The following is a 13,344-nucleotide window of genomic DNA, read 5'->3' as shown; positions in this document are numbered from 1 at the left end:
AGCTCTGGGGAACAGCACAGGGAGGACATGGAGCTGCTGGAGAGAGTCCAGGGGAGGCACCAAGATGGTCAGAGGGATGGAGCAGCTCTGCTGGGAGGAAAGGCTGGGACAGGTGGGATTGTTCAGCCTGGGGAAGAGAAGCTTTGGGGTGACCTGACTGTGGCCTTCCAGGACCTGAAGGGGCTGCAAGAAACATGGAGAGAGACTGTTTACAAGGGATGGAGGGACAAGGGAGAATGGCTTCCCACTGCCAGAGGGCAGGATTAGATGGGATACTGGGAAGGAATCCTTCCCTGGGAGGGTGGGAAGGGGCTGGAATGGATTTTCCAGAGAAGCTGTGGCTGCCCCATCCCAGGAAGCGTCCAAGGCCAGGTTGGAGCAACCTGGGCTACTGGAAGGTGTCCCTGCCCATGGCAGCGGGTGTTGTTTAATGTCCCTTCCCACCCAACCCACCCCATTATTCAGTGAAATTCGGTTTAAAGTCCGGAAAAGGCGCTTTCGGGGCCGTTTCCCGCCGTCTCCCTCAGCGCCGCCCCACGTGACCCTCCCGCAGTCCCCGTTCGGGTCGGGCCGCGCCGGAAGCGGAAGCGGCGGCCCCGGCCCGTCATGGCGGCGCCCAGCGCGGAGCGGGAGCGGCGGCGCTTCGGGCAGCGCCTCCTCACAGACCCCGCGCGGCTCTTCCAGCACAACGCCTGGTGCGTGCGGGGCGCCCGGGGCGAGCCTTCGCCGCTCCCGCTTGGCGGTGCCTGTGGCCGAGCCCTGCGTGACGGCCCAGCCCCGACTTGCCCGCGGGGACCCGACCCCGGTGTCCGCGCTCGCCCCCGGAGCGGGTTGGGGGGCTGTGGGCGTGGGGCTGGCGCCGGACAGCGAGGGAAGGTCGGGCGGGAAGCGGCGCCCCCGGGCTGGGCGCTGGCGGAGGGGCGGGAGGGCCGTGCCCTGTGCGGGCGGTGCTCGGGGGTCCTGAGCCTTCGTGACTGGTCCCCCGGGGGTCCTGAGCCTTTGGGACTGATCTCTGGGGGTCCTGAGCCATTATCGACTAATCCTGCGAGGGTCTTGACCCTTTGGGACCGATCCGCGGGAGGTCCTGAGCCTTCTTGACTGATCCCTGGGGGGTCTTGAGCCTTCCGGGCTGATCCACAGGGGATCCCGAGCCTTGGGAACCGGTCCCCAGGAGGTCCTGAGCCTTCGGGGCTGATCCCCAGGAGGTCCTGAGCCTTCGGGGCTGATCCCCTGGGGGGTCCTGAGCCATTTTTGTCTGATCCCAGGAGGGTCCTGACCCTTTGGGACTGATTCCCTGGGGGTCCTGAGCCTTCTGGGATGATCCACGGAGGGTTCTGAGCCTTCTAACTGGTCCCTGGGGGGTCCTGACCCTTTGAAACTGGTCCCCAGGAGGGTGCTGAGCCATTCTGGGTTCCTCCCACAGCACTGGGGCTTCCTCAGGCTCCCCTGATTTGGGAGACGTGTTGTTTTGCTTTGCTGCAGTTGTTTAATTGCTGTAGTTAATAAAGTTGAATCAGTTGTGGGGTTGTGGGTGTGTGCTTGGAACAGGAGCTCTTTATTTGGGTACAGCAGCTGTTTTAAGCACCCAAATTGCCTAATTTGCTGGGAACTGAAGGTATTTTGCATTTTTGAAGTAAATAGATCCACTTTTGGTCTCTGGCTGTCATACCCTGTGAAGAACTGGGTGTGTTTCACTTGTAATAAGGTAATATTTACGTGTATCAGCCTGTCATTCCTTTTGGGACTGTTCTGTACCAAAGGTACATTACAAAAGCATATCCTCAATTTTCCCGTGGAAACTTTTAGTAATCCAGCTTTTTTTTTAACAGTTAAGATTTTGTTTTGTGAGTTAAAAGGCTGATTTCTCCTGAGGCCAGAACTGGGCTTATTGCTCCTTGTATTCTGCTTTCCTTTCACTTGTTTTAATGAAAAAAAGCCAAATGAATCACTTTAATGAGTGCACAGCTGTGTGTGTGCACTGAAGTTATTAATAATTCTTAATTCTTTAAAGCTTCCTGCATATTTTCCTCATAACTGGATTTAATTTAACCTTCCAAATAACCCCACTGCCCTTTTTGTTTTAAATTGAAAACCAATTTAGTTTTGTGAGTGCACTGGTGGTTTTATAGGAAGGATTATTCCCTCTGAATTTGGCTGAGTGTCCAAGAGGGAAAAGGATCAGGGGCAGATTTAGGATCCCTTCCTTTACAATTCCATGAGTGCAGCTCCTTCAGGCCCAGGAGCCTCACGTGCTGGCAGCTATTGTGCTGGAATTGGGATCACACCTCCCTCCCTCTCTCAGTTTTTCTCTCTCTGCCCATTTTACAGCTCTAGTTCATCTCCTTTTTCCCCACAGGGATAATGTGGAATGGTCAGAAGAGCAGGAATCCAGTGCCAGGAGTAAAGTTCAAGAGAACAGCTCCCAGCTCTTGCCACAGGATAAACAAGGTACTGTTGGAGAGTCTCCTCTGCCCGTCTTGGCCTGTGCCCCAGGAGTGGAACAGTGGCCAGAGCCACCTCAGCAGCAGCATGAATCCCTCCCTGCCCCCTCCCCAGTCACTCAGAATGCTTTACCTACTTGTTGGTAATGGGAAATGGAGGAGGAGGAACCTTCCTGTTCTTAAATTCCCTCTCTGTGACTCCTCCACCTTCTCCAGAGACTCATCCTGCTGGAACAGGCGTGGTCTTGGTTGGGAGGAGTCAGCTTGGGTTGAGCTTCTTTGTGGTGTTGTGTGTGTTTAAATACTTGTTACTGTTCCTTGTCAACAAACCTCTTTGAGTGTAGAGTTATTGTGCTTTCTGTTAACTTCCAACAGTCAGTCTCTTTTTGCTGTGGAGTGATCCTAATTCAAGCTCAGTTCTTCTCCTTAAGAGGGGCTGATAAAGTAGTGTCCAAATCTGTCTCTACAGAGTTAACAAGCAGCATGAGAATGATTAAATCATAGAGTCAGAAAAAAATTATTTTCTCCTGAAAGTGCTTATCATCAGATAGACAGCAAAGGGATTCCCAAATTTTTATTTTACTTGGCTCAAGGGATATTTATACATCCAAAATGTGGAGCTTACCTGTGTCTGAATCAAGCTCAAGGTTCACAGCTGTGTCACTCTCCACTCTGTCAGAGACCATCCAGTCCCTCAAATGATGGTGAAATGGTTCTTTGGTGTGATAAGAAACTTGACTGATGATGATCTTGCCGAGCCCTAGGATGGATCTGCTCCCTTTGTTCCCATCAAATGGAGTGTGGCACCCTTAAGATAAAGCTCAGCACTTCTGGAGCTATTGAGACACTTCCATATAGCTCCCAGTTGTGCTCACAATAGCAAATCTAATTATCCCAAAGAACAACCCTCCTCATTTCTTGGACTCCCAGAAGTATCCAGCAGTTCCCATTGTGATGCCCATTGTGTTGGGTTCAGTTTCAAATCTGGTTAGCATTAAAGGGTGCTGTCTGTCATGCTTTGAGAACCTATATACAACCAGGAAACTGGGGAGCAATTTGCTGTTGGGGCACTTTGTCAGGGCTCCATGATGTATTTCCCAGCCTGAACAATGCAGGCCAGTCAAATGTTGATGGTTGCTATTCACTGGGAAGCGTGTGGAGACAATGGGATGGCTGAAAAGTAGGGAAGGCAGCCCAGGAAAATGTGCCTGAAGGGTCTGGGAGTTTGAGAATCAGAATGTCCAAGCAGGAGAACAAAGGCAGGCTATTGGTCATGAGGGCTGTATTATTCTGTGCACTTCTTGGGGCTGTCAGGATCTGTTCTGAAGGAGCAGAGGAGTTCTGTGGGGTGTGTGGAGGATGTGTCTCCTGGCTGGGAGCAAAGAAAGAAGTGGAAGAGTTCCTTGGTTTCTTTTTGAGGCTCCATCATTAGCCCCTGTGAAATTCAGGGGGGGGGGGCCTGGTTCTCTTCCTGTCCTTTGTGAACAGTTCCTTTTGTTTGCCCTCCTTCTGCAGGGTGAAGGGCTTTACAAAGACAAACAGGAAAGTCAGGAGCCCTTGTCAGGAAGGTCTTTGGAGGAATCTGGCTCCCACCCCAACATCCCCATGAGATCATACCACAAAAAGGGGCTGAAACAAATGTGATGGGAACTCTTCTGGCTGAAAGTCAGCCTGAAAAATTAATATGGTCATTTATTTGCTTTCAGTCTATTCCTTGCATGATATTTGTCAGCCAGCCCTTGATTTCTTGTATTTAAATTGTTACTGATCCTTTATTCTGGTGCTTTGAAAACACCAGGCTCTGAATAAATGAGCTTTAAATAAAGCTTCCCCTCGTGTGGGTTGGGGTGTAACAGCTGTTCAACAGCATCTAACAGAATTCCACAGTAATTTAACACAGAAAGAGCACAAAGTCTTGTGGCAAAAATGTGGGTAATCCAAACTGGGTAATCCAAACTGGCTGGGCTGGAATTTTGTCCCAGCACCTCAGATAAGCATCCCATTCCAATCAGGCTGCCATGGGATTGTCAGGGACGGGCAGGATTCAGGACTTTGTGTTTTTGTGAGGTGAAAGAGCATTTCCAGCCCCAGCAGCCTCGTGTATCCCTACTAATACATGACAGTTCAGGAAGGAGTGTGCCAGACTGTGGATCAATAACACTTCTTCCAGCATCAGCAGTCCTGGAGCTCTTCCATGAAAATACTGCACTGACCTGGCCCTGCCCACTGTGACCTACAGTGGGATCATGGCACAAACTCACTGCCCTGCTCTGATGCCAGACATTAAAATTTCTTTTGGATTGGGGTTTAAGGACAGGGCTTCTTAAAAGGAGAAAATCCTTGTAGTTGAGGTAAAGAGATTATTTTTATATATAGCTCTTTGTGCTGCAGGGATAGATCCTACTAAAAATAGATATATGACTGACTTGTGCTTCTTTGTTAAAGCCATTTTTGTCTATATTTGGCTGAGGCTACATATTTTTCCAGGTGTTCTGGGTTCACTTGACTGTCTCCCTTCAGAGATCTTCTGAACAGTTTTATGCTTTTAAAAGTCTTAATAAATAAACTGCAGTTCAGGCAATGATACTGATCTCCAATCAGCTTTTTTCAGTAATGGACTTGTTGCTGTGCAGAGATGGTTGAGGAATTCCATGTTATTGGAATGCAGTTGGGATTTCTGGCCATGGATATTTCCAGGTGATTCCAAGCATAAAATGCTGTAATTAGGTCCTTAATTCCCAGGACAGAGGACTCATCACATTGAGGATTCAGAAAGCTACTTGGATTTTTAAATTCCCATGGAAGAAACAGTTCCCCTAGAACTGCACTCGGTCTGAAATCTGGGAAATGTGTGGAAATAATTCTGCAGGTGACTGGAATTTCATTAGGCCAGTATTATTCCAGCTCCCTGTAATACTCATCCTGCTCCTGGAATGGTCCACTTGGTGTGAAAATGCTGCTGCTGAAGTTCCTTCTGATCATCTTTAGCATGTCCACCTTAACTTTAGTGGTCACTTCTGTTGTTTTAATTCATAAAAGCACAGAACTATGGAAAACAAAGTGCCCCAGACTGGACTGCAGCAAAACTTGTGGAAAACGTGCTGGAATCTGGGAGGAATGTGCAAATGCTAATTGAGCTTTCTGCCAGGCCTGCGGGGTTGGATAATTATTCTGCTTCTCCATCTGAAAAAAAGGGGCTCTCAGAATTCCTTAGGGGTTGTGTGTGCTTCACACTCAGTGTCATGAGGCTCCAAATGAATTTTTCCAGTGAACTGACCAAGTCAGTGCTAGAAATGGAAGTAAAACCTGGATTTCTTCATTCCAGTGTCCTTCAAAGAGGCTTTTTCTGTTGCCAGCTTCCTTTAAATCCTACCAGGACACACAGAGTTTCCTCTTCTCTCTCTTTTCCCTTTTCATGTCCTAACAAAGTGACTGTGAGGAGGCAACCTGAGTGTTTGTGTGGGATGGCAAATTTAAATAAAGGTGATTTTCAGTGGATAATCTTCCTTATTAGAGCAGGTTGCTGCATAAATGTCTGCAGTGATCCCTCACTGTCTGACCTGCTTCAACCCTGAGACCTGATGATGTTTTTGTTTGTGTTCCCAGAGGAATATGAGGTGAATGCTAAGAGATATTGGGATGACTTCTATAAAATCCACGAAAATGGCTTCTTCAAGGACAGGCACTGGCTGTTCACTGAATTTCCTGAGCTGGCACCCAACAGGACCTCAAGCCAAAATGGGGATTCTCTGCATGAATTCAGTACCAAAGAAGAATCCAACAGTGAAAGGTGTGAAAATGGACATTGTTCATTGGAAACCAGGACAGGGGGTCAGTACAGCCTGCTCCAAAGCACAGCTGAGGGGTGCACAGAGGACTTGGCTGCACAGGAGCACAGGGAGCTGAACCAGAGGGCTGGAGATTACCCAGGATCAGCTGCATCTTACCGTGTGTTGGAGGTGAGAGCTGGAAAGCAGAGTCACACACCAAACTGTGCCTTGGGATCGGGGTTGTGTGACTGGGACATAAAAATATGGATCACTGCAAGCAGGGAGTGGTTGAGTGCCTTTAGTCAGCAGAATGCAGAAATCAGAGGGCAGCTTAGATCTGAACTAAATCTGCTGGGATTCCTTTGGTTCAGACTCTTGAGTTGGCAGAGCACAAGGATGTAAGAAGTTTCAGAGTTTAAAAGCCAAACTACTGCTGTCAGATGTTCAAACAAGCATTTACAAGTCATCTTTGCAAGGAACTGATTCTTTTATTTGTCTGTATAAGGTTTTCCCTTGTCATTTATCTTTTCTGTTGACTCCTGTTTGCCTTGAGAGGTGTGAAACAAAGCAGTGAAGCCAAGAATGTGAAGATGCTCTTGGGTTTGTTCCTTATGGCCCATGTGATAACAGGGAATCCCAGACTGATACAGGCTTTGTCCCAGAGAGAAGTCTGTGGGAATTATAAATACTGGACTCCTGACAGCTCCTTTTGCTCTGCCACCTCTACTTGTTCACTGTAGATACTGCTGGATTTGTTTAGTACTTTGTATTTAATGGAAGTCCTGCCCTTCCAGGGAGAGTTAGTATGAACTATCCTTTTGATATTTTAATTTAATCTGAGGTTTGGAGGCTTTTTCAGGCTTTGATATTATCACTGTGGCTTTCCTGTCTCACCTGAGCACATCTGTCCCTGCAAACCCTCAGTGGTGTTCTCTGCTCAGTCTATTCCAATTTTACTGATTCCCTAAACACTCAGAGGCAAACTCCCCAAACCCAGTTGTGGGAGCCATCATCTTCTCTTCAAATGGGAACAAGTAGAAGGAATAATAAGGCAGAATCATTGTGGGCCTGGCTGTAACTTGAGGAAGAGCCATGTAGTGAAGGAAACTCTGCAACAGCAGGATGTAATTAGGGTAAAGCAAACTTCCCTTCTCCATTGCTCTGAATTTCTGTGGAAGCAAATGTAACCCACCCCTGGCCTTTGCCAGTGTTTCAGTGACTCAGACTGGTTGTTATGCTTGGGCTTCCAGCAAAAACAGCTTTTAGAGTGTAACAATATATAGTTTGCTAGTAAGATTTTGACAAGAACTTGCTTAGTGTTTTCCACAAGAGTCATTCTGCTCCTCAGCTGAACACAGACCTTGCAGGGAGGGTTACAAATGGTCACTGCCATGCTCAGCTGGTACTGGGGAGGTTCTCTTTGTTGCCTGGCTGTAGAGAGATGATTTGAAATTATGGGATGTACTGAAGGAATTATTCTCACTGTGTGCATCTGCTTTGTTTGTGCAGGTTGGCTGTGGGGCTGGGAATACAGTCTTCCCAATTTTACAAACCAACAAGTAAGTGGTGACAGGACAAGGGGGAATGGCTTCCCACTGCCAGAGGGCAGGGATAGATGGGATATTGGGAAGGAATCCTTCCCTGGGAGGGTGGGGAGGCCCTGGCACAGGTTGCCCAGAGAAGCTGTGGCTGCCCCTGGATCCCTGCAAGTGTCCAAGGCCAGGTTGGATGGGGCTTGGAGCAACCTGGGCTGGTGGAAGGTGTCCCTGCCCATGGCAGGGGGTGGCACTGGATGAGCTTTAAGGTCCCTTCCAACCCAAACCACTCTGAGATTCTACAAAGTAGGTTTTTACCTGCATGATCCAGCAGCCCCTGAAAACAAATTGGAAAAGTGTTCTCTGTGATCTTAGTTTAAACAATCTCAGAGAAAGGCCTTTGCCACCTGCAACTTCATATTATTGTGGTCTGAGCTTGGAAATCTTTGGTCTTTTAATGCAACCAACAAAGCCTGCTGTGAGTTTACGTGTCTCATTCTGAAAGCATTTTCCTGCAGGCCTTGGTGCCTCTCCTTTTCCAGTATTGATTTGCAGATGTTAACATGGGAGTGATTTCTGCTGGAAGTCACATTTCTATTTCTGTGATACCCTTGAATCATTTTTCAGTGTGTTTTCCAAAACGTTCCATCTATCCAGGAGTAATTTACATTAAACTTGCCACGTTTTTCACATGTCTCTCCTTTAATGCAAAGGAAAGTGTAATAATAATCTAAGGGTCTATTATTAAAGTAGATTCAGTGAAAAAAATGTGACTCACTGTAAATATATACACGACATTCACATTTGCTGTTTCCAGAAGGAAAAGGAAGCAGTTGCACAGTGGGCATAAAGGAACAATGGGATCCACCAAATTTTTACACAGAGACTAAAGCCCAGGCTCCCAGTTCTGCACTCTGTGCCTTTGAGACACTCCTTAATTGCTGGCTATAAATGATGAGTTTCTCTGCTTTCTTGCAGTGACCCAGGCCTGTTTGTTTATTGCTGTGATTTTTCTACAGCAGCTGTGGATCTTGTCCAGGTAAACTCAGTGGTGATTTATGAAAAAGTGGGAAGTACCTGGGGCCAATTTCCCATTAACACAAATCTCTCCCAGCTTCCAGGAGCTCTCTGGCTGTGCTGGCAGCTTTCTGTTTTTAGCCAGCCCTGCTGCTGACCCTAAATCTGGAAAATGAGCCATCAAAGATTGTAGGAAGGAGGGAAGTTGAAGTTCTCAAAATGTCACATTGGCAGCAGACAAGTCAGGCAGATTTTCTTCCCCTGTGCTTGGCAGTACTTTTCTCAATCCAGTGCTCTTTTAGCTGAGTAACTGCTGAACCTTGAAAACATTCAGGCTATTTTTTAACAGGAACTGAAGCTGGTTTTGGTTTGTGTGTGCACTGCTGTCAGTTCTGGGAATGTGGTCTGATTGCTCCAGCACAGACTGCTGAGGAGGGAGCCTGTTTGTGGAGCAGGAGGCTGGGATTTAGTCAAAGGACAAAAGCTGCTAACAGATTTCAGGTCAGAGCAGAACTGAGAATTTAGGAAGTATCAAATGCCATCAGTCAGTTCACGAGATGAGAGAGCAGCAGAGGCAGCACCCATTTCATCCTCCTAAGGTGACACAACCACTTCTCAAAGCAGCAGCTTCAGGAAAGCACACAACTTCTTACAGAGGTCCAAATGGGATTTTTGAGAGTGCAGTTTTAGGGAGCCAGGTTTGATATTTGGGGGATAAGGAATATCTGCTTGTAGGTGAAATGAATATTGATGTCAGTGATGCAGAGAGGGGCCCTGATGCTCACACTTACATAAAGGTTTCCAATTTAACAATATAAATCCCTCACTTCTTACCACTACTAGTGGAAAATCTGACCTTAAAATTGCAATAAAGCCTGAATCCAGTCTGGGGGTTTGGCAGTGCTGATTGTCTGACTGTAACAAAACCAACTTCTTGGTAAACCTCCTGTGTGTTCTTATTTTTCCCCATGTCACCACTGTTCCTGCCCAACCCACCTGACCCCATCTGCCTTAGACCAGTGAGGCTGACACAGATCTCTGGACACACCACCTGATGATGTGAAAGTTAAAATGCTTCATGTCCAGACAATACTGAGGTCAGGGTCTGCTACTGATGCTCTTGATTTCTCTCCCCTCAAATACAGAACCATGCAGAATATGATTCCTCTCGCTGCTTTGCCTTTGTCCATGACCTGTGCAACGACCAAAGTCCTTTCCCAATGCCAGAGGAGAGTCTTGACATTGTTATTCTTATCTTTGTCCTCTCAGCAATTCTCCCAGAGAAGTAAGTTTTAATCTTTGTGATTGCAGAAGGTAATTCTTCTACAACTGCAGCTCTTTAATAGTCTCACGTCAAGTAAAATTAAAGTTTGTTGTGTTTCTGGTCCAGTTTTTCCATGAAGCCTCTGTAAATGAAGTTTACAGAGTTCACAAGCAGGTGCTTGATGCTGTAACAGGTTCTGGCAGAGGACAGGTGTGATTTTGAAGTGCTAAGTGGCTGCAGGGGGTGCCTTGCTGTGGTCACTGCTCTGAACCTCAGCCATGCTGAGCACTCAGCACCTGTTTGGAAAATACTCTGCTGGATTTTCAGGCTCAAAGGGTGGATGAATTTCTCACATGGGAGGTGGCAAGAAGGGAGGGGACAGGTTGAGAAAACAGTGTAAGACAAGTGCTGTGATCTTAGTGTGACACTGTGTTACAACCTATATTAGCCTCTCTTTTTGCTCCCTTTAGTTTTATTACACAGCATTTTTCTTCAAGTCCACTTACTACTTTTTTATACATAAACCAGGGGAGATCTTTTTGTGATCAGTAAAGGAGAGCAGTTAACCCCTGCCGTGGCAGGCTTGTTATCCTTGTAGGAAAAAAATACCCCAGAATCAGGGAGTGTCAGAAATAAAGAGGCCAAATCAAATCCACCCACTTGAGACTGGGAGAGCTCAGAACCGTGCTGGCTTCGGGTCGCTCTTTACATGAAGTTGAAACATCCATACCCATATATCGAGTTGAAACTTCACCCCATCTTTTTGGAAGGGAACAAGCCTGATTTTGCAGGATGTTGAGCACTCCTGGTTTGTTCCTCCCTCAGGATGCAGAGCGTTGTGAGCAGACTGAGCCGCCTCCTGAAGCCAGGGGGGATGATTTTGTTACGGGATTACGGACGCTACGACCTGGCCCAGCTTCGGTTTAAGAAAGGTATTTTCCCTCTTCCCTTGGCAACTCTGGCCACATCACTGGTAGATGATGCTTCTCTGGAGCTGTGTCTGCCCTGGGTGGAGGCAGCTCATTAATTCCCTGGAAGCACAGAGTGTGCCCGTTGTTGGATGGCGGTTGTTGATTTTTAAGTGATAGTTGGTAACTGTTTAAATCCCTCTTGCCCTCAGGTCAATGTCTGTCTGAAAACTTCTATGTGAGAGGTGATGGCACCAGAGTCTACTTCTTCACACAAGGTAGGAGGCTTGAAAACATCCCTTTGACTATCCAAAAACATCCCTCTGACAATCCAAAAACATCCCTCTGACTCTCCTCACCGCTTCTTGTCCCTCTGCCCTCAAGTTTGGCCACAAGCTCTTTGCAGTCTGTCTTTCTTGGAGCACTGTTAAGTGTCTCCTAATTGAACCTGGGTTTGTCAGTTCCTGGTGCAAGTATGGTGAACTCCTTAGTGGAAAATCCTTTTAGAGAAAAACTGGAGTGTTTGCTCCCCTGGGAGGGGTGAGATTGGAGGAGCTCTCCTTGAATCTTGCCTGTGGGTGATGGAGGGAGTTGGACACCACTTGGAGGAACTTCCCTTAATATTTCTGTTCTCCTATGAGGAAATCAGAAGGGTGTGGCTCAGCATGGAGCTGAGGCACCCTTCAAGTTCTGTTGCTGCTTGGTGTTGGCAGGGGTGTGTTGTTCTCCCAGTTTATCACCAGTTGCACCTCCAGTCCGTGCCTGGTCAGCGTTCGAGCAGGGGCACAACTGCATCGAACTGTTCCCTTCCCCACTGCTCCAGTCTTGTTTGTCGCAACAAAATTAATGTTTAATGTGTGTTTGGCAAGCACCTCACGGTGGAAAGCATCTGATAAAGGAGCACAAGCTGGGACCTGTCAACCCTTTCCTACAGAAACTCCACACAAACCACGTGCTCCTGGGCTGCCGTGGAACGAGCTCCCTGCTGCTCAGCAGGACTGGGGCTGGCTCTGCCCACAGCCACTGTGCTGGGGCACTCTGAGACTTATTTGCTTGGTCAGGAATACCTGCCCGTGGAAGTGCTGAAGCCTCCAGGGCTGTTAATGCTTTGATTGGGCCCCAACAGGGTGTGGTTTTTAAGGATGTTTTTTTCCCCAAATTTAGCCTTAATGAATCCCATTCCCCTCCAGCCTATACAGCACAGATCTTACTGCCACCATTTAAAGGCGTAGGTCTGATCCTGTTCTTTGCTCTTGCAGACTCTGAAATTCCTCTGGAGGGGGGAGGAAGGGGAAGGAATGGATCTGTCCCTACTTGTCAGAAGATGCTCCTTAATCAGTTACTGGAGGCAGTGTCCATGTGGGAAACTGCTGCTGTTTTCTTTGTCAAGTTTCTGTAACTCTAGCTGTACTCCAAATTCTTCTTTCCTTCCTTGCTGGAAGGAAAACTTGACAAACTGTAATGTTAAACCTCCCTGGAACAGCAGTTAAGTCTCGTTTGATCATTTCCCTGCCAGGGTGAGGCCCTGAGTTTCTTCTGGCCCATCTTTCAGCACAGCCCAGCCCTCAGCGTGAGCAGCTGTCAGTTAAAGGAATTACAGCCTCCTCAGTGTCCTTCTCTCTGCTTCCAGATGAATTAAACCACCTCTTCACCACGGCTGGGCTGGAGAAGATCCAGAACGTGGTGGATCGGCGGCTGCAGGTGAACCGTGGGAAGCAGATGACGATGTACCGGGTGTGGATCCAGTGCAAGTACCGCAAACCCGGCACCCCCCGGGCCTGAGGCACGGCCTGGGCTCTGGGGCTGGAGCCTCTCCGTGCCCAAGGAGTGTCTCCTCCTGGTGAGACGTGGTTTGATGGAGTCCTGCACACCCAGGACTCCTCAGTGCCTGGCGTCACTGCGAGTGAGTTCTGCCAAGGACGAACGCCCTGAGAGTGGACCGAGGGGTGGTTTAGGTGTCATAAAATATACTGAGTTGGAAGGGAGCCATCAAGATCATTGAGTCCAACTCCTGGCCCTGCACAAGACGCCCCAAGAATCCCACCACGTGCCTGAAAGTGTTGTCCAAATGCTCCTTGAACTCAGACAGCCCTGGTGCTGTGCCCACTGCCCTGGGGAGCCTGGTCAGTGCCAACCACCCTCTGGGGGAAGAAGCTTTCCCTGAGATCCAACCTGACCCTGCCCTGTACAGCTCCAGCCATTCTCTCAAGTCCTCTCACTGGTCACAGGGAGCAGAGATTGGTACCTGCCCCTCCACTGCCCCTCATGAGGAAGCTGCAGACCCCAGTGAGGTCTCCCCTCAGTCTCCTTTTCTCCAGGCTGAACAAACCAAGTGCCCTCAGCCTCCTCATAAGGCTTCCCCTCCAGACCCTTCCCCATCCTCATGGCCTCCTTTGGACTCTCTAATGG

At 48.2% G+C, this 13,344-nt stretch overlaps 1 protein-coding gene across 1 annotated transcript; it reads left to right on the top strand.

Annotated features, from left to right (window-relative positions):
* Positions 1 to 606: 606 nt before the first annotated feature.
* METTL2A (methyltransferase like 2A) lies at positions 607 to 12,920 on the top strand. Its single transcript, XM_027748213.2, has 9 exons — positions 607 to 695; positions 2,357 to 2,448; positions 6,048 to 6,400; positions 7,721 to 7,770; positions 8,725 to 8,785; positions 9,909 to 10,048; positions 10,853 to 10,959; positions 11,148 to 11,213; positions 12,566 to 12,920. Exons 1-9 carry the CDS (start codon positions 607 to 609, stop codon positions 12,715 to 12,717), a joined length of 1,110 nt encoding a protein of 369 aa, XP_027604014.1. The 3' UTR covers positions 12,718 to 12,920.
* Positions 12,921 to 13,344: the final 424 nt, after the last annotated feature.

Source organism: Pipra filicauda, unplaced genomic scaffold (genome assembly GCF_003945595.2).
Source record: "Pipra filicauda isolate LSUMZ 115617 unplaced genomic scaffold, ASM394559v2 scaffold193_size2426894_pilon, whole genome shotgun sequence".
Taxonomy (NCBI): Eukaryota; Metazoa; Chordata; class Aves; order Passeriformes; family Pipridae; genus Pipra; species Pipra filicauda.
Note: the sequence above shows the minus strand (reverse complement) of the source record. Positions and strands in the feature narration are given on the sequence as shown.